Source organism: Urtica dioica, chromosome 6 (genome assembly GCF_054948205.1).
Source record: "Urtica dioica subsp. dioica isolate 48M chromosome 6, U.dioica_male_clone48M_v1_H2, whole genome shotgun sequence".
NCBI lineage: Eukaryota > Viridiplantae > Streptophyta > Magnoliopsida > Rosales > Urticaceae > Urtica > Urtica dioica.
In genome coordinates this window covers 7834382-7856303 of record NC_142761.1, presented here as the reverse complement: position 1 = coordinate 7856303, position 21922 = coordinate 7834382, and the positions used below count along the sequence as shown (strand labels likewise).

The 21922-nt window shown below is 33.9% G+C and overlaps 2 protein-coding genes across 2 annotated transcripts; one reads left to right on the top strand and one right to left on the bottom strand.

Moving 5' to 3' along the window:
• The first annotated feature begins 14299 nt into the window (after window positions 1-14299).
• On the top strand, window positions 14300-16409 carry LOC149393236 (uncharacterized). Its single transcript, XM_089617953.1, has 5 exons — window positions 14300-14307; window positions 15536-15905; window positions 15990-16082; window positions 16155-16259; window positions 16340-16409. Exons 1-5 carry the CDS (start codon window positions 14300-14302, stop codon window positions 16364-16366), a joined length of 603 nt encoding a protein of 200 aa, XP_089474079.1. The 3' UTR covers window positions 16367-16409.
• Window positions 16410-18210: 1801 nt separating this feature from the next.
• LOC149393235 (jacalin-related lectin 19-like) lies at window positions 18211-19175 on the bottom strand. The gene is made up of 3 exons (XM_089617458.1): window positions 19102-19175; window positions 18766-18996; window positions 18211-18661 (listed from the first exon to the last, which is right to left on the bottom strand). The coding sequence occupies exons 1-3, from the start codon at window positions 19114-19116 to the stop codon at window positions 18419-18421; spliced, it is 489 nt and encodes a 162-aa protein (XP_089473584.1). The 5' UTR covers window positions 19117-19175; the 3' UTR covers window positions 18211-18418.
• Window positions 19176-21922: the final 2747 nt, after the last annotated feature.

Below are 21922 nucleotides of genomic sequence, written 5' to 3'. Positions count from 1 at the left end.
TTTTTCTGAAAAAATAATTGATTTCCTGTTAAAAAAAAAATGCATACTCTTGCCCATTTTATTGAATATATGTGCAGATTTTGAAAGCTGCAAATATATGGTCTCAGAATCAGTTATCAATTACCAGATTTTCCTATTGTATAGGCACTTAATATTGTGCAGATCTATCTTATTTTAAGAAAAAACGTATCTCCAATAAAGGCAATCAGATTGAATATCGTTTTTTTTTTTTTTTTTTTTTTTTTTTTTTTTTTTTTTAAGGCAATATCACAGCTACGTGTTTTTGTAGAAAAATTAAAACAAATAATTAAGCAATTTATTTATTTAAAAAAAAACAAACAATCCCTTTATTTAACAAACACAAAATTGATTTTCACAAATCACCAACATTTCAAAGTTGTGACGACCCGACTTTTCGAACCGTTTTACTTATCTTACTTTTTAAAAACTTCAGAAAATTTGAGGTAATTTTTTTTTTTTAAAAACATAACTTAAAATATAAGTTTGAAAACTCATAACCTAAAAATAAATTTTCATTTAATACTTGATGACGAAAACGACCAAAAAATCGAAATTGCATAACTGGAAACTAAAACCCAATATACCATTGTAAATAAATACCATAAATAAAGTCGTAACCTTTAACGGAATTGAAACATAACTTAAACCATGAAAAATAAAACCTTGGGTTTGGATTATTGAAAAACTGAAAGCAATGCGGAAGTCTTTTATTTTCGAAAACGGCAACCATAACCCAACCCTCTCGCTATCGACGCCGCTAGTTCGCCCTGCTCAGTTCCTTGTAAGATGTTTACCTACAACACAGACGTATATTTTTTTCGAAGAGATGAGCTTACGCTCAGCGAGAATAATATAAAGCTCACAAAAAAAGAGTAATGCAATGCACGAACCGGTTATTAGTATTTTAAAACTAATTGATGACTTGATCTTTCTTTTCTTGATTCTATCAACTTTTAGTTCGGGGTGCCCCTAGGGTAGTCGTACCAATTTCAGTGTACACTTTAGATACAAAGACGTGGGGGTTATAAAGTCCCACACTTCGCTCTATCTTTTAAACTTATTAGGGCCTCGGCCCGAGAAACTTCCCCATTAGAGCTTCTGCCCGGGAAACTTCTCCTTAATACCTGTCGAGGCGATACGACTCCCTTGCTTATCTTTATCTTTTCACTTTTGAAATTACGTTACATACTGATATGACATGTACATAAAAACTTTCAAACATATGCTCATTCAATACATGACTAAAAAAAATATAAAACATGTACATTCTCAAATCTACTTTAACTTAACAGTGCATAGTCGACCAAACATAAATCCAACTACTACAATCAAACACACAAACAAATAAAGAAAACCTTACTCAAACATATAAAGCTTTAAAAAAACCATAACATGAATCACAAAACATCATATTTAATTTTGAACTAATCTGTGTTGTAGTGAGATTATTCTCACCTTCGCTTCAAAAATCACGACCGTTGGTCGAGGACAGCTTGAGAAAACTAAACGGGTCGGAAAAGCTACGCGGCTCGAAACCTAATCGATGGGAAAATATTATTAAGCTACTGTTGAAGAAGTTCTAAAGACAACTCAGGTTCTGGAAATTTTCAAAAACGACTTTCAAAGTGAAATTACCAAAATACCCTTGGCTATTAGGGTTTCGGTAACCTAATAGCCTAGGTTAAGTATGTGTGACGACCCGACTTTTCGGATCGTCTTACTTCTACTTGCTTTTTAAACTTTAGAAAATTGTTTATAGAAAAATTGGAGGATTTTTTTTTTATTTTTTAACATATCATACAAAGGTGAACCAAAATTGTAAACATTTTAAAAAGAAACAAAAGCATTAAATAAAAAAAATAGATTGCGTTTCAAAATATCTTGAGAAGTAATTAACCAAATATGAAAACTATGAGATACTCAATTCAAACCAACATACTAGAAAAATAAAACGTAATCCATAAAATAACTTTAATGAACTAGAAAGTCTTAACTTGTAGCGGAAAACTTATTTCTTAATAAAGAAAAAAAAAACCTTAAAATTTATTTCTTAATAACTTGTAGCGGAAGACTTATTTCGTGAATGGAAACCATGACCCGCCCTCTCGCTATCGACGCCGCTAGTCCACCCTACTCAGTTCTTTGCGAGTTGTTTACCTACAACACAGACGCATATTTTTTTTTTCTCGAAAAGATGAGCTTACGCTCAGCGAGAATAATATAAAGCTCACAAAATAAAGTAATGCAATGCGTGAGCCGGTTATTAGTATTTTAAACTAATTGATGACTTGATCTTTCTTTTCTTGCTTCTATCAACTTTTAGTTCGGGGTGCCCCTACGGTAGTCATACCTATTGTGACGACCCGACTTTTCGGACCGTCTTACTTATCTTACTTTTTAAAACTTAAGAAAATTTGAGGTAAATTTTTTTTTTTTAAACATAACTTAAAATATAAAGTTTGAAAACTCGTAACCTAAAAATAAATTTTCATTTAAACTTGATGAACGAAAACAACCAAAAAGTCGAAGTTGCATAATGGAAATTTAAAACCAACAAAATACCATCGTAAAATAAATTCCATAAATAAAGTCGTAACCTTTAACGAAATTGAAAAACATAACTTAAACCATGAACAATAAACCTTGGGTTTGGATTATTGAAAAACTGAAAGCAAAGCGGAAGTCTTTTATTTTCGAAAACGGCAACCATAACCCAACCCTCTCGCTATCGCCGCCGCTGATCCACCCTCCTCACTTGTTCATATGTTGTTTACCTACAACACGGACGTATATACATAGAGTGAGCTAACGCTCAGCGAGAATAACTATAACTCACAAAACATAAGCAATAAAAATAAAATGCATGAACCGGTTATTCGTATTAACTGTGACATGAGAATACCCTATTAAAAGTCTATCGTATTTTAGTTCGGGGGTCCCCTAGAGTAGCCGTACCGATTTCAGTGTACACTTTGGTAACGAACCATGGGGCTGCGACCTCCCATAGTACGCCCCGTCACATACATAAACATATGAGGAACTCTCTATGTGAGCCCGTAGTTCGGCTCGAGAAATTCCTCTAGGTACCTCCGTAATTCGAGGCGGTACGACTCTCTTGCTTACTTAACTTATTAATCGTGTTTATTACGTTAAAAGCATGAGCGACATAAGATAAAAACATACATGATAACATAGCTAGAAACATAAGACGTGTTATAGATATTCTAACACACAGCATAAGATAATAACATAAACTCACATATCGTCATATCATATCATAACAAGCACATTCCGAACAAACACGCACACACAAAAATTCACACAATACATAAATACTTCATATCACATAATACGTATTATATATATATATATATATATATATATATATATATATATATTTTTTAACTAATCCGTGTTGCAGTGAGATTATTCTCACCTGGATATCGGAATTACGATCGAAGACCGTCGAAGGAAAAAGATGCTCTTAATGACTCGGAACCTAAACGGAAAAGGTTGACTATTACTTATCAGGTAAGAAAAGGATTTAATACATGACTTAGTTTCTGGAAATTTTCAGAAACGAGATCCGACGTGAAATTACTAAAATACCCTTGGCTATTAGGGTTTCGGAGAAAACTGAAACTCTGGAAAAACTTTTGTAAAAAAACAAGTACGTATAAAATATAATTTTGAGCACTTTTTGTAAAGGCATCACGGCCAAAATAATATTTTAACTATTTATTAAAAATAAAAGAAGTGCTAAGATCAATCTTTAAAGTTTTTGTCAAAAACTGTCTGCGCACCGTTTTGAAAAAAATCGGAAAATATTCAGTATTTGATAAAAATATTTTTCGATTAAAGGTTTAGATAGAAGACATTTAAACTTAAAGTTTCCAAAAATAATCAACGCAAAAGCAAATTTGTTGAATCCAAAGTAAGCGTTTAAAGTCTGAAAATCGGGAATAGGTTTCAGGTCTGTGCGCCGATTTGAAAATAATCGGAAAATATTCTGTATTTGATAAAAATATTTTTCGATTGCAGATTTAGATAGAAGACACTTAAAACTAACGTTTCCAAAAAGAATCAACGCAAAAACAATTTTTTTGAAACCAGCACAAGCGTTTTAAGAAAACGTTTTCAGGGAATCCGAATCAGCGAGAAAAGAAAGCATACCTATTAGGAGCTACGAATTTTTCAAGCCAAAAGAGGAATGGGGGAGAGAGAGCAGAGAATAAGCGTTAAAAAGAAGAAGAGGGGATGTTTAAATAGGGTTTAAATAAACCCTAAAAGCCCAAACCCTAAAAGCCCAAACCCTAATCCTACTTTTAATATTAATATATTAATTATTATTATTATTATTATTATTATAAAAAAACTACACGCAACTTTTTTATATATATCATATAACTTAATTATTATACGTTAACTTATCATATAACTATTAATTATTATTATTATTATATATATCATATAACTTAGTTATCATATATATCATATAACTATTAATTATTATTATTATTATACGTTAACTTATCATATAACTTTATAATATATATATATATATATATTATTATATACACGTTAAATTACATATATTAGGTAAACATTAATAGCTTATAATATTAACTTTAATCTATATATTAACGTTAATATATATAACGTATAATAACTTCATATTAACTTTATAAATATAGCTATAATATATATATATATATATATAATATATGTAAAGTATATATTTATACCCACATAATTTATTTATAATATATAACTTATATACATATATATATATATCCTTTTTTTTTTAAAAGAATATATTAAATTCAAAAACACTCCTAAGAACACATAAAAAAAAGACTTCAAAAACTATCATATAGATAAATCATTCACTACTACTTTATATAAAAAAACTAACGTAACTCGAACACAAAAATTTAGCTTTTTAATTAAGCTAAAAAATTGGGATTTCACACCTATTTCAGTGATCACTTTAGAGACGAAGATGTGGGGTTGCAAAGCCCACACTTCGCTCAATCTAGCTAATAAACTTATTAGGACCTCGGCCCGAGAAATTTTCCCATTTGAGCCTCGGCCCGAGAAATTCTCCATAATACCTCCGTAGCTCGAGGCGGTATGACTCCCTTGCTTAACTTTATCTTTTCACTTTGAATCTTACGTTACATACTGATATGACATGAGCATAATTTTTTTTTAAATATATATCCTCATACAAAAACGTGACTAGAATAAAACATGTATCTCAAATCTACATTAACATAATACCACATGGCATACAACACATAAATCACATACTACTTCAACTAGTCACGCAATCAAATAAGAAATCGCATACTCAAACATATAAATCTATAAACAAGTCATATCATGAATAAACACTCATCAAATTTATTTTGAACTAATCTGTGTTGTAGTGAGATTATTCTCATCTGGATATCGAGAGTTATGATCGTAGATCGTCGAAAGAATTGTACGCTCTAAGAGAATTGGAGCCTAATCGAAAAAAAGACTATTGGGATCAGCTGAGAAAAGTATTCAAGACATACTTTAGGTTCTGGAAATTTTCAGAAACGAGATTAGACGCAAAATTACTAAAATACCCTTGGCTATTAGGGTTTTGGGGAAAAAACTAACATTCTTGAAAATTCTGGAAAAATTCTAGACAATCTGAAATAATATTTTAAAAATAAAACTCTGAATCGACAAAGTCAGAATTAGTTTTTAAATTTGAGAAAAAACAAAAATAACGAAATACTAAAATAATATTAGGATTTACTTTGGAAAAATCCTGATCTGCGCAATGAATTTGTAACGCTTGTAAAACAGATCAAAGTGATCCGAAAATTATGAAATTAATTTTTTTGAATAAATAACATACATAAATAAACTTTACAAGAAGAAATGCATTAAAACAATCAACTTAGCTGAACTGGTACGCGCACTGATCGGACTTTAATCAGAAAATATTCTATATTTTATAAAAATATTTTTCGATTAAGGATTTAGATAGAAGACATCTAAACCTAACTTTTCCAAAAAGAATTGATGCAAAATCACGATTTTTGAAACCACGGTAAGCGTATGAAAATTAGGTTTTAATAAAATCCGAACCATAAACCCTTTGTTAATCTAAAAACTCACAAAAAAATCACAAACAATATAGCAATTAATTTGAGAAGACCACAAATTACATACCTAATTTTCTCAGTAGTGATGGAAGATAAAACCTTAACGCTCTTAGAAGTAAAACAAAATTATGAATGATCTTTTTGTTTGGTGGTTAGGGTTTAATTTTTTTTTTTTTTTTTTGTGAAGGGGGAAGAAGAGAGAATAAAGAGATTGGGGCTGAGGAACGGGAGAGAGAGAGAGAGAGATCGGGTGGCTGGGAGAAAAGAATACTCTTTTTAGGTCAAGCCTAATTATAAGCTATCAAGGAAAACAAACCGTATGAAAATAAAGATATTATAGAAAAAAGAAAAGCTACAAATCTAATAGATGGTGCACAAAAATCTCTAAACTACCTTCCACGTATAAAAAGAAATATTCTAGAAGCCATTCTCCTTCCGCGTGATTTGTTTTCAAAATATCTCAGTAAAAACATAATCCCAAAAAAAGTGTATATACATATATATATATATATAATATGTATATATACATTACATAAACACCAGATATCATAAATAAATAAATAAAAACAGGTTAAAAGAATTTATAACAAGACTAAATTAGTGATATCTTAATGTTTTGGGGGTTTTACAGTATGTATATTTATACACACATAAATTATTTATAATATATAACTTATATATATATATTATATCCATATTTTATAAACTAAAAAGTATATTAATATTCAAAAAAATACACCAAAACACACATAAAAACTAAAATTTCAAAAACTACCACAAAAATAAATCATCCGCTACTACTTTATTAAAAAAAATTAAAAAAAAAAACTAACGCCACTCGAACACCAAAATTTTAGCTTTTTAATTAAGCTTAAAATTTGGGATTTCACAATCTCCCCTACTTATTAGAATTTTCGTCCCGAAAATTAACAAAGAACGGCAAGAAGAACTGTAAGAACTATTACGCGAACATAGCAAGTCCTTCTAGAAAGAGCTCGGGATATTGCCTTCTCTTGTCTTATTCTCATTCTCAAGATAGCATCGAAAAGTTTCATCTATAAGACGATGAAATCGATCCTTAGCTTCTGACCACTAATTATTATCGGTACTTTTTTAAGCAGTACTATGATAATAATAAAGCATTACCGGATGGTAAGGCCGTGCATAAAACTTTTCTAGTTTTCTATAGACTATGGCCTAATTTTTTTTTCCAACTCCAACAAAAAAAGAGTGAGCAACACCAGAGTCAAACAATATAAAACTTTAGTTATTATTATTATTATTATTATTTATACATGCATATGTGACGCATAGTACAGTGCTTGTTTATATATATATATGTATATATATATCATATATATTAGATATTTTTTTTCATAGATATATATATAGCAAGAGATATACTATTGTAATCTGTTAAGAAAAGAAAAAAAAATAATAAAAAGGGAGAAAGAATCAGTTAGAATATACACGTACAAATTTTATATAATATAATATAACATATATATATATATTTTTTGGAAATTATATATATATATATATATATATATATATATATATATATATATATATATATTAGTAATACGTATTACTTCAGCACATCACATGCGCATGTGCATAAGGGTAAATAATAATAATAATATTATTATAATAATAATAATTAATTTTTTTTAGAATAAAAGTAGGATTAGGTTTTGGGCTTTTAGGGTTTAATTAAGTCATATTTAAACATCCCCTCCTCTTCTTTTAACGCTTCTTCTCTGCTCTCCCTCCCTCATCCATCTCTTGGTTTGAAAATTCGTAGCTCCAATTAGGTATGCTTTCTTTTCTCTCTGGTTCGGATTCTTGGAAAACGGTTTCTTAAAACGCTTGTCCTGGTTTCAAAAAAAATGTTTTTGCGTTGATTCTTTTTGAAAACGTTAGGTTTATGTTTCTTCTATCTAAATCTTTAATCGAAAAATAATTTTATGAAATACAGAATATTTTCCGATTATTTTCAAATCAGTGCACAGACCTGAAACCTATTCCCAATTTTCAGCCTTTAAACGCTTACTGTGGACTCAAAAAATTTGGTTTTGCGTTAATTCTTTTTTGGAAAAGTTAGGTTTAAATGTCTTCTATCTAACCCTTTAATCGAAAAGTATTTTTATGAAATACAGAATATTTTCTAATTATTTTCAAAACAGTACGCAGACAGTTTTTTACAAACATTTTAAAGTTAGATTTTAGCACTTTTTCTATTTTTAATAAATAGTTAAATAATTATTTTGGCCGTAATGCCTTTACAAAAAGTGATCCAAATTATGTTTTATACGTACTGGAATTTTGACAGAATTTTTCTCAGAGTTTTTATTTTTCACCGAAACCCTAATAGCCAAGGGTATTTTCGTAATTTCACGTTGAAAGTCGTTTCTGAAAATTTCCAAAACCAAGAGTTTGTCTTGAATCTTTTTCTAAGCTGATCCTGGTAGTCTTTATCCCGATTAGGTTTCAAGTCGTTTTGAGCGTCCTTTTCCTTCGACGATCTACGATCGTAACATTCGATATCCAGGTGGGAATAATCTCACTACAACACAGATTAGTTCAAAATTAAATATGATGTTTGTTGATTAATGTTATGGTTTGTTTAAAGCTTTATATGTTGGTGTAGGTTTTTCTTTATTTGATTGTGTGATTTATTGTAGTAGTTGGATTTATGTTTGGTCAACTATGAAACGTTAAATTAAAGTAGATTTTTGAGAATGTACATGGTTAACATTTTTTTTAGTCATGTATTGTATGAGCATATGTTTGAAAGTTTTTATGTACATGTCATATCAGTATGTAATGTTGTCTTAAAAGTGAAAAGATAGAGATAAGCTAGGGAGTCGTATCGCCTCGAGAGGTTAAGGAGAAGTTTCTCGGGCCGAGGCTCTAATGGAGAAATTTCTCAGGCCGAGGCCCTAATAAGTTTAAAAGATAGAGCGAAGTGTGGGACTTTATAACCCCCATCACTTCGTATCTAAAGTGTACACTGAAATTGATATGACTACCCTAGGGGCACCCCGAACTAAAAGTTGATAGAATCAAGAAAAGAAAGATCAAGTCATCAATTAGTTTTAAAATACTAATAAATGGTTCATGCATTGCATTATTCTTTTTATTTTGTGAGCTTTATATTATTCTCGCTGAGCGTAAGCTCATCTCTTCGAAAAAAAATATATGTCTGTGTTGTAGGTGAACAACTTGCAAGGAACTGAGCAGGGTGGACTAGCGGCATCGATAGCGAGATGGTTGGGTCATGGTTTCCATTCACGAATTAAGTCTTCCGCTACAAGTTATTAAGAAATAAAGTTTAAAGTTTTGTTTTCGTTATTAAGAAATAAGTCTTCCGCTACGAGTTTTAAGAAATAATTTTTAAAGGTTTTTATTTTCATTTACTTCGAAGTTTCAAAGAGTTTTATATTTTGGTTGAGATTTAGATTATGGATTATGTTTTAGTATATTTGCTGTTATGTTTTGTTTTTAATTCGTATTTTCAATTTTGGTTAAGTACTTCTCATGAAGTGTTCAATATGCAATCTTCATATTTTTCTTAAATGCTTTTGTTTCTTTTTAAGATCTTCAAAGTTTTAGTTCGCCTTGATTCGATGTGTTTTTTTTTAAAAAAAATTTCTCCAAGTTTTCTAAAGAATTTTCTAAAGTTTAAAAAGTAAGATAAGTAAGACGGTCCGAAAAGTCGGATCGTCACAGCTTCTAGTCGCCCCTGAAAAATCTGTGGTCCTTCAATTTCAGCTTGAATGAAGTTAAGTCGCCCATTCTTATTGTTCTGCTCAAAGTTCTGCTCCGGACAATCTTTAAGGAAGTGTCCTGGCTGACCGCACTTGTAACACAGTATACTGCCCATCTTACATTTTCCTGGGTGTATCCTCCCACATGTGTTGCACTTCGGAAATGACCTATTTTCCATCTTGACTTTGTAATTTTCATTACCATTATTTTCAGGATGGTTCCTCTTCTTCCCGTTTTCATTCTCGAGATATTGTGTCTTGTCGAATTGGTTGTTGAAGAGACGCTCGTCGGACTTCTTATTGTTGCATATTCCCCTACTTTTGAGTCTTCTCTTCCTTCCATGCCTTGATGTACTGGTCTCGCTCCTCCTTCACTTGAACCAAATGGTATTCAGCACACATTGCACGTTCGAGACAGTCTGCAACAGCGGATGGTGGATGACTTCCACTATCAATAGCTAGAGCCAGTTCCGGTCGGAACATTCCCATCATCCTTTGAATTCTTTCTGACTCGGTCAGAACCAGGTGAGGGCATAATCTTGCCAGTTGGTTGAACTTTCTCACAGCTTCAGTCACAGTCATCGTGCCTTGCTTTAACTCTGTAAACTCCTTTTGTTGAATGTTCATCACGCGCATGTTGAAATACTTACTGTTGAACTCCTCGATGAAGTCGTCCCATGACATAGCGCGTGTGTCTCTTCTAGCTGCTACTGTCTCCCACTAGTATCGTGCATCCTTGTTCAGAACAAAAGATGCGCATATGACCTTCTCAATTTCCAAAATATTCATGAATCAATTTCCAAAATATTCATGAAGTTGAAGATCTTCTTCATCTCTGACATCCACTCATCTGCTACTAACGGATCAGCCGATCCTTCAAAATCTGGAGCTCTCATCCTCTTGAACCTTTCGAAAAGTTCATCAGCCACAACAACTTGGCCCATCTGAGGTACGCCTTGATGAGGTGTTGGTGGTGCTTGTTGATCCTCTCCTACATTTCCATTCACTTGGGGGAGGTGGTTCCTTAACTCTTGTATCTCCGTTTCTTGAGCTTCGATACGTTGCAGCAATGCAGTAACGAGCACCGTAAGATCTGGTTGGGCCGCTGGCTGAGGTCCGGGGGCTGGACCGTTGGGATTCTCTGCTGCTCCCTGTTGTTTGGGGAATGGAGCGGCATGATGAGCATCTTGCATTGGGACATCAGCGGCAACACTGCCTCTTCCTCTTCCTCGGCCTTGTGGCCTTCCTATACCTCGTCCACGAGCAGCTTGAACGTTTTCCATCTAAGAAAAAAAATTACGACTAAGATATAAACAAAAAAAAAGTACTAACTTACTTGAGTAGGGGGAAGCCGTGCGATCGATAGCGAAGGAGGTCGTAGGTTCGTTGCTCTGATACTAACTGTGACGACCCGACTTTTCGGACCGTCTTACTTATCTTACTTTTTAAAAACTTCAGAAAATTTGAGGTAAATTTTTTTTTTAAAACATAACTTAAAATATAAGTTTGAAAACTCATAACCTAATAATAAATTTTCATTTAATACTTGATGAACGAAAACAACCAAAAAGTCGAAGTTGCATAACCGGAAACTAAAACCCAAAATACCATTGTAATAAATAAATACCATAAATAAAGTCGTAACCTTTAACGGAATTGAAACATAACTTAAACCATGAAAAATAAAACATTGGGTTTGGATTATTAAAAAACTGGAAGCAATGCGGAAGTCTTTTATTTTCAAAAACGGCAACCATAACCCAACCCTATCGCTATCGACGCCGCTAGTTCGCCCTGCTCAGTTCCTTGTAAGATGTTTACCTACAACACAGACGTATATTTTTTTCGAAGAGATGAGCTTACGCTCAACGAGAATAATATAAAACTCACAAAAAAAGAGTAATGCAATGCATGAACCGGTTATTAGTATTTTAAAACTAATTGATGATTTGATCTTTCTTTTCTTGATTCTATCAACTTTTAGTTCGGGGTGCCCCTAGGGTAGTCGTACCAATTTCAGTGTACACTTTAGATACGAAGACGTGGGGGTTATAAAGTCCCACACTTCGCTCTATCTTTTAAACTTATTAGGGCCTCGGCCCGAGAAACTTCCCCATTAGAGCCTTGGCCCGGGAAACTTCCGCTTAATACCTCTCGAGGCGATACGACTCCCTTGCTTATCTTTATCTTTTCACTTTTGAAATTACGTTACATACTGATATGACATGTACATAAAAACTTTCAAACATATGCTCATTCAATACATGACTAAACAAAATATAAAACATGTACATTCTCAAATCTACTTTAACTTAACAGTGCATAGTCGACCAAACATAAATCCAACTACTACAATCAAACACACAAACAAATAAAGAAAACCTTACTCAAACATATAAAGCTTTAAACAAACCATAACATGAATCACAAAACATCATATTTAATTTTGAACTAATCTGTGTTGTAGTGAGATTATTCTCACCTTCGCTTCAGAAATCACGACCGTTGGTCGATGACAGCTCGAGAAAACTAAACGGGTCGGAAAAGCTACGCGGCTTGGAACCTAATCGATGGGAAAATATTATTAAGCTACTGTTGAAGAAGTTCTAAAGACAACTCAGGTTCTGGAAATTTTCAAAAACGACTTTCAAAGTGAAATTACCAAAACACCCTTGTCTATTAGGGTTTCGGTGAAAAACTAAAACTCTGAGAAAACTTTTGTAAAAATTCCAGTACGTATAAAACATAATTTTGATCCATTTTTGTAAAAGCACCATGGCCAAAATAATTTTTGAACTATTTATTAAAAATAAAAGAAGTGCTAAAATCTAACTTTAAAATTTTTGTCAAAAACTATCTGTGCACCGTTTTGAAAATAATCAGAAAATATTCTGTATTTAATAAAAATATTTCTCGATTATAGGTTTCGATAGAATACATTTAAACCTAACGTTTTAAAAAAGAATCAACGCAAAACCAAATTTGTTGTATCCACAGTAAGCGTTTAAACTCTGAAAATCGGGAATAACTCTCAGGTCTGTGCACGGATTTGAAAATAATCAGACAATATTATGTATTTCATTAAAATATTTTTCGATTACAGACTTAGATAGAAGAAACATAAACCTAACTTTTCCAAAAAGAATCAACGCAAAAAGATATTTTTTGAAACCAGGACAAGCGTTTTAAGAAACCGTTTTCAAGGAATCCGAACCAGAGAGAAAGAAAGCATACCTAATTAGAGCTACAAATTTTCAAACCAAGAGAGGGATGGAAGAAGGAGAGCAGAGAAGAAGCGTTAAAAGAAGAGGATGAGATGTTTAAATATGACTTAATTAAACCCTAAAAACCCAAATCTTAAAAGCCCAAACCCTAATCCTACTTATATTCTTAATTCATTATTATTATTATTATTACTATTACTATTATTATTATATATATACGGTTATGTATATGCTAACCCAAAAAAACTGAGTCGTTAACATATAATTTTTTTTTAAAAAAAATATTATATTATATAATATAACCCACTAAGTATACATATATATATATATATATATATATATATATGTATATAACTTATACGTACATACATTAACTTATATATATTAACTTATATACATTAACTTTACTTTAAAATCATAATATATATACATATATATATATATATATATTTATATAACCTAGGTTAAGTATGTATATTTATACACACATAAATTATTTATAATATATAACTTATATATATATATATATATATATCACTACTAGAAATATGACATTTAGCGACGGAAGTATTAGCGACGACTTTATCGTCGCTAATTTGTCGTCGCTAATCACCCTTTTAGCGACGATAAAGCCGTCGCTAATTATTTGGTGCCAAAACTTCTAAAGTTTGGCGGCAAAAATAATTAGCGACGAATTAATCGTCGCTAATTATTTATATTCGTCGCTAAGTTCGCGGGGAAACAATTAGCGATGGTATTATCGTCGCTAATAGTTTCGAATTAATATCGAATTTTAACGAAATTCAAAGAGGGAAAAATCCCCCCAAAATAATTTAAATGAAATGATTTAGCGACGATTTTATCGTCGCTAAATGTGTAAAAATCAATTAGCGACGAGAAAATCGTCGCTAAATTCCTGGTTTATGAACTGAAAATTTAAGTTGATTTAGCTACGAAATTTAACGACATTTAGCGACGATTAAATTGTCGCTAAATGTCTTTAAATACCAGATCGCGACCGAGACCCCTCATTCGCTCCCAAACCCTAAAATCCTCACTTCTCTCTCTCTCTCTCTCTCTCTCTCTCTCTCTCCTCCGCCGTGCGCCTCCTCCGCCGTGTGCCGCCCCGACGCAGTCGATGCCCCGGTAAGTCTCTCTCTCCTCACTTCTCTCTCCTCACATCTCTCTCTCTCCTCACAGTTTCCTGTCTGCAGCTCCGCCGCCGACGCCGTCGCCGCTCCACCACCGACGCCGTCCTCGTCCTCGTCCGCCCCGGTCCGGCAGCTAGCGCTGCTCTTCCTCGTCCTCGTCCACCGTCCTCGTCGTCCACACGATCCCCGCCGGTAAGTTTTTTATTTTTTATTTTTTTTATTTTATAACTTTATATATATATATTTATTAGTTATTTATATAATTAATATATTAGTTATATATATTAGTTATTTATATATATATATATATATATATAACTTTATATAAATAAATGGAATTGTATTAATTAGTATATAGTTATTTATATTAGGTAATTTAAATTATTTAAATTAGTTATAAATAAATGGAATTGTATGAAATTTAGGTAATTTAAATTATGTATAAAAATTAGTTATAAAAATTAGTTATATTAGGTAATATAAATTATTTAAATTAGTTGTAAATTAGGATTAGAGATTAATTATGTATATAAGTATAGTAGATTAGAGATTAATAAATTAGGAAATGTAATTTTGTTAATTACGATTAGAAAATTTAAAATGGTTTAAGTTTGTGTAGTTTATGTATGAATTAATGAATTAAAGGTAATTTAACGAATTAGTTTAAAGGTAATTACTAACCGATTCTCTAAAGGTAACAAACTTAAATTAATGAATTAGTTTAACGAAAATTAGGTAGTTTATGTGAAATTAATTAATTGATTATGGATTGAAATTGAAATTGGATTTAATTTTTGTTAGAAATGACTAAAAATGTGAAATTAATTAGTTGTTTATAGACTTAAAAATGATCGAACCACTGAGGTTGGATTTATTGTTAGTTTTAGGATGTTTCTATGCAAGTTTTAAAGTTAAAGGCTGATGCCGGGTTGTTAAGTTTGTAGGGGAGGTTCTGCCGAAATTTCGGTAGGATCGTATTTTGTTTTGAATTTCAGATGGCTGCGGCTACTGGAGCTGGAGGCAGCGGAGGCGGGGATGACTTCTTAGCCCGTCTCCCGAATTATTGCCAGTCGGCGCCCGTACGTGATGGCGTCGAAGAAGAAGACGAGCATATCGAACCGGCCGTGCGTGGGCCGATGGTCGGCCTTCGATCTGAGCGTGCACGGCGCCCCGGGGTGAAGGAAGTCGTCGTTTATAACGAGGAGTTTCAGTCGTTCTTGCAGCCAGAGCGCGAGATGGATCCGGAACACGCTTGGGTTGGTCGTTCGAGACAAGATCTCGCCTACGGTCCCAAGATGGACGAATACGAACGTGGGGCCGACGAAGGAGGCCGAGATCCGAGCAGCGATTCGAGACAAGTACGACATTCGAGTCGATGGTGATGCAACCGGGAAGAAGAAGGCGATTGTCGATGCGGCAATCATTCGAGACGCGAAGACTCATCTTCGCGATTGGAGGCATACCTTGCGGTCATGGTTCGACATCGATTGCAAGAGCAGCGTACAGGTGGCGCGGTCGCTGAAACCGAGGACCGTTAAGCTCGACACCGAATGGGAGACGCTGATACAACAATATACGAGCGATGAATTTAAGGTAATCAAATCATTTACGTTAAATATGTGTTTACCCTTTTATTAAACGATTTGTTCTTTACGTGTACGGTTACTTATATTACAGGCCATTCAAGCGAAGAACAAGGCGAATCGCGCGAAGAAGAAGACGAAGACTCGACAGGGGACGATTGGGTTCTCGACCCACCGCATGAAGAATGTAAGTTTTATGTTTATATGATACATCAAATCGTTAAAATTATCTAACACTTGAAGTTTTGTTTACATGCAGAAGAGCGCCGAGACAGGCGCTTTCGAGAGCTTGTTTGCGAACTACAAGCGCCAACATCAGTCTGACAAGTCCGAGTGGCTGACTCCTGAAGCCTCCGCACGTTATGTAAGTTTACATTTATTTTTCTTATTTTTCGATTAATACATACTAACTAGTTAATTATATCAGGATCGACTGGTCGCTAGGTTCAACACGTTGTGAGCGGAGGCTGAGCAACAAGGAGCGGACGTCGATATTTCCGTCCTAGAGCAGCAGGCGATCTGCGATATTATGGGTTCGCGGGCTGATCACTTGACCGGCGTCGGACGTTTGGTGCCACAGGGAGCACGGATGGCGGCTGAAGTCGCCGAAGTCTACGGTTCGGAGGCTGGGACGTCGCAACCAGGATATGTCTCGCATGAGGTGTTGACATCGACCCTCGCCGCGTTCGCCGAGACAATACAGAGTCAGGTGCCCGGCCTCAACCTTAGCTCGTTCATGTCCCAATTTTCGCAGAGTTCGCAGCAGGCTCCGTCATCCCACAGCCAGCAGACTCCGACGGCCGGCGTCCACACTCCGACGGGCGGCCAGCAGAGGACTCCGGCCAACCAGCAGACTCCGACGGGCGACGTCCACACTCCGACGGGCGGCCATCAGAGGACTCCCGACGCCAGCCAGCAGACGACGCCCGGCGGACCAAGTCAGTCTACTCCGACGCCGCAGCCTGCAGAACTTCAGCGCCAGCAAAAGAGCGTTTCACGTCGAGGAGGAGGAAAACGAGCGGCGGGACGACAAAAAAAACGTCGCGAGTAGTTTTTATTTCTTGATTTGGATAATATAATTTAGTTTTTATTTCTTGGTTTGGATAATATAATTTAGTTTTTATTTCTTGATTTGGATAATATAATTTAGTTTTTATTTCTTGATTTGGATAATATAATTTAGTTTTTATTTGATTTTTCATTTTAGAATTTCATAAAAAAAATAATTAACGACGAAAAAAATAAAAAAAAATTAGGGACGAAATAATTAGGGACGAAATTAGCGACGATTTTCTCGTCGCTAATTCACGCGGGAAATTTTCTCGCGTGAATTAGCGACGACAAAGTCGTCGCTAATTTCCTGTTTCAAAATGGAAAAAAACTTCTCGTCACGACATTTAGGGACAATTGTCTCGTCGCTAATATCGTCGGTAATTATTTAGCGACGAAAAAATCGTCGCTAAATATATTTAGGCACGCACATTTAGCGACGAGTATTATCGTCGCTAAAATCGTCGCTAAAGAGATTTAGCGACGATTATGGGGTTTTTAGCGACGAAAAAAATCGTCGGTAAATGTTGTATTTGTTGTAGTGTATATATTATATCCATATTTTATAATCTAAAAAGTATATTAATATTCAAAAAATACACCAAAACACACATAAAAACTAAAATTTCAAAAACTACCACATAAAAAAATCATCCACTACTACTTTATTAAAAAAAAAAAATTAACGTCACTCGAACACCAAAATTTTAGCTTTTTAATTAAGCTTAAAATTTGGGATTTCACAAAAGTTGTATTTATTAATTAACAAGCCAATTTTGATAATATAATAGTATATAAATTTGAATGCCGTGTGGATTAAACAATTAGTCTGATAGCCTTTTCTATTTAATTAGTCACAAAATCTTGGATAAGGAATGACTATTTGACTTCTATTAGCTATTAATTTGACGTTACTTTATTCATTTTTGTCATAATTATTTTTTATTAAAAAATTAGGAAGGGCCTAATAGTCATCTTATCAATATCGGAAATGAGTTTTGACACGATGCACGACTGACACGACTACCCCACCAAAAGTAATAAACACCAAAAGAACTATTTAAAATTGTCCGATTGTCACATGTTGTATGGATAGTCCAAATTCGGGATGGTGTGAAATAGCAATGCTCTATCAATATTTAATAGTCCCAATGGCTATTCATTTAAAAATTAGAAAATTATGGCTAGTTTACAATAGCGTATAATGCTTAAGTGCCCATGTGGGAAGGATATTGTTTTATGTAGATGTGGGCCATAGTTTCTGAGACACCAAAACAGAAAACTTTTATTATTGCTCAAGGCGCGCGGCCACCACAGTGGGGGTGCCTCCCATATCGACGTCGAAAGTATGAGCATTCGAAGCCAAAGGATTATTAAAACGTATGAAACATAATGAAACACGGAGTGATCTCACGGAGAGATCTTATTTGTTCAATTATATATAATTCAAAGGCGTGGATGGATGGAGGACAATCAGAGGGGCGGGGAGATGTGAGCCCCAATGGTAGTTATATAGGTTTCGCCGGTTCCATAGAAGCCAACAATGCGGCCATGTTTGATGGGAAGAGTAAAAGGCGTGCCTTGTTCTCTGCCGAACCCTTTGACTTGTCCTCTGTTGGTCGTGAATTTGAGTGACGTCACCACCTTCACACCCGCAAATGTGCCTAGGTACCCACTGATTTCAGTTATCTGTTCATCTGGGAAGTCCAGTACCATCTGAAACAATACATGTATAAGTTATAAGCAATTTTTTTTTTTTTTTTAGGTAATAATATGTCTCCCCTAGTTCTAAGTGTGGATAGTAATTATATGGTATCAACCTCTTTTTTGTCACCCCCATCGCCTCCATGCTCTCCTCCGGTGGCCGGCTTGTAGTCTTTTATGTAGGTCACAGTAATGGCGTCGATACAACTACTAGACCTTATTGTGATTTTTGTTACACCATCGAAGCTATCTCCGTCGTCCCACTGCGTCCCACTTCTTGTTCCCCATGGTCCCACCGCAACGCTTGTCCCACTTCTTGTTCCCCATCGTCCCACCGCAACGCTTTTCTAGGACATGGAAAATATACAACTAAGAATATGTGACAGATAACCAGTAACAAAGTAGTGAAAAGAAAACGCACAACTTTATTCAATTAAATTATAATTGGGTACCTTAGTCACCTCCATTTCCGTAGCCCTCTTAGAGAATATTACGGGTAAAGTAATCCCAACTCTCAAGCTAGCTTTGAAATTGGTTGAAGACCATGTTGGATAACCAGACCTGTATTTATAGAGAAATTGTAGTTCGGTACGTTCTTAATCTGTTTAACGTTCACGTATCACATGCATACAACATGTGCAATACAACTCGCTCCATTTACAACCCTACAGCTAAAACTTCCAAAAAATGTAGATATAGATTCCAACAACATTAATTTATAATGAATAAGCCTATTTTTTTCGCATTGAAATAAGGGTAATTAAGCTAAATAGCCTCCTGAAAATAAGCAATTTATTTTTAGCCCACATTTTGTTAATTAATGGTAAATAGCCATGTGGATTTATTTACGGGAAGATGACTATTTACGGGAAATTAACGAATGGTTGGCTAAAACGAAATTGCTAGTGTTTTAGATGGCTACGCAGCCAATTATTTGTTGAAATAATGAATTCAAGATGGATTAGAGAAAATAATATATAAATGCTTTTCTTCAAGATTACTCAATTAATGTTGCTGAAAGGTACGTAATGGTATTTTTGTATAACTAACAGCCATAAAATTCAAAATAAATCTTAATTATTTTAAATATTTACCCAAAAATACGTTTTTTTAAGGAGGACATTATTACTCGATGATAAAAAAAAAAAACACATATATACAAATATATATAAGAAGCTAAACATATATAAGAATCTATTATGCTATCACACAAATATATTCTAGAAAGTGTAATATAATTATACTTTCTATTCACTGATTGACAAAAATTATATTTGACTAACATATATGTTCCATTTCCATGATAAATTTTTTATTACAAACACAAGCATATATACAAATTAGTTCGGTACGTTCTTAATCGGTTTAAGATTCACGTATCACATGCATAAAACATGTGCAATACAACTCGCTCCATTTACAACCCTACAGCTAATACTTCCAAAAAATGTAGATATAGATTCCAACATTACATTAATTTATAATGAATAAGCCTAATTTTTTTTTTGCATGAAATTATGAATTCAAGATGGATTAGAGAAAATAAAATATAAATGCTTTTCTTCAAGATTACTCAATTAATGTTGCTGAAAGGTACGTAGTGATATTTTTGTATAACTAACAGCCTTAAAATTCAAAAGAAATCTTAATTATTTTAAATATTTACCACAAAAATACGTTTTTTTAAGGAGGACATTATTACTCAATGATAAAAAAAAACATATATACAAATATACATAAGAAGCTAAGCATATGTAAGAATCTATTATGCTATCACACAAATACATTCTAAAAAGTGTAATATAATTATACTTTATGTTGCAATATTTTTATAATTAGCACGCAAGTGGACGTATCGAACAAGTAATAGTGTTACGTAAGTAACGGATATCGATCCCACAGAGACTAGTTACTCTAGCGATTTTCTGAAACTTGATGCTAATTAATTCCAAGTAAGATTAAGAAGATGGTTGTAACAAAAGCAACAATAAAACTAAAGCAAAGAGTTAAATACGAGTTTTACAAGAAGAGAAGGTAGGGGTCACGATTTCACCGGAACTAACTAGGACGGGGGTTTCGGGCTCGAACAACAAAATCTACTCCTATGGATGCTAATCTCACTCTATCAAAATTATTCACTAGCCTCTCTCGAGTGTTCTAGCAAACCTATGCAATTGACGGATTATTATCCTCTCGGCATCTAATCCTATTAAAACAATCACACGCAATGAAACAAGAGTTCAAACGATTACATAAATTGCCTAGAGTTTATAACCTAGGATCAACTATGACGACATGAACAAAAACACGATTATTTACTCTCTCTCGAGTAGCTAAACAATCCTAGATAACAGTTCTAATGGTGATCAAGCATCAGAAAGCATAAGGAACAATTCATATCAAGCAATCCATAATAATGAAGCAAACAATAATTATCTAACCCTAACAAGCCCCCCAACCATTATCAATCCCGGCTACATCGCAACCCCAAAAGAAACTTAGCCTCTAATGGAATTCATAATCAACGCTAAACAAAACAGAATAATTAAAAGCACTAAAATAAAGATTGAAACCAACACAGAATTCATATTAAATAAAATTGATGTTCAACAATAATTTAGAGTAATAAAATAAATAAAAGAAAGGGAAGAAAGAAGAACGATTGAATTCGGAGAAGGAGAACTCGTCGGGTTGTCAATTCCGTTGAAGAACGTTGTTTCCTCTTTCAAAAGCTCTCAAGAACAACCAAACAATAAAAGAGAAACTAAAACAAAAAGGAAGATTGTGTTTTCAGAGCTTAGAGTCTAATATATAGGTCAAGGGGTGATTTTCGGAGCATATTGGGCCTTTGGAATGGCTTAATTCGCCCAAAAACATCAAAAACGGAAAGTAAGTCCGTCAAAACCCGAAGAGCGTGCGGCGCGCGGTCCAGATTTCAGCTTATGCGCGGAGCGCGCATAAGACTCTGTGCATTTTCATGTTTGCGTTCCCGGGATGCGCGGCGCGCTATTGCCGAGGCGCGGCGCGCGGTCTCGAAGTCTGTCATCGCGCGGCGCGTGAGGGAGGGTGCGCGGCGCGCGGTTGTCGCCAATTTCATTGCTTGTGCTTTTTGACTCTATTTCGACCGTTTTGTCTCCAAATCCCGTCCTTTTTCCACGAAATTGGTTGTAGACGCTCTATTGCTCTTTTGAACCTGAAACTACTCAAAAACCTACTAAAACCATTAAAATACTTGAGGACTCGTCGGTTTTTGGTTCGGGAAATAGGAGTTTT

Bases quoted from the DNA above. Each gene is read 5' to 3' on its own strand.
- LOC149393236 (XM_089617953.1), top strand. The intron at 15,906-15,989 runs GTAATCAAATCA...CTTATATTACAG, and splicing joins ATACGAGCGATGAATTTAAG to GCCATTCAAGCGAAGAACAA. The intron at 16,083-16,154 runs GTAAGTTTTATG...GTTTACATGCAG, and splicing joins CGACCCACCGCATGAAGAAT to AAGAGCGCCGAGACAGGCGC.
- LOC149393235 (XM_089617458.1), bottom strand. The intron at 18,662-18,765 runs GTTGATACCATA...GTATTGTTTCAG, and splicing joins ATGGGGGTGACAAAAAAGAG to ATGGTACTGGACTTCCCAGA.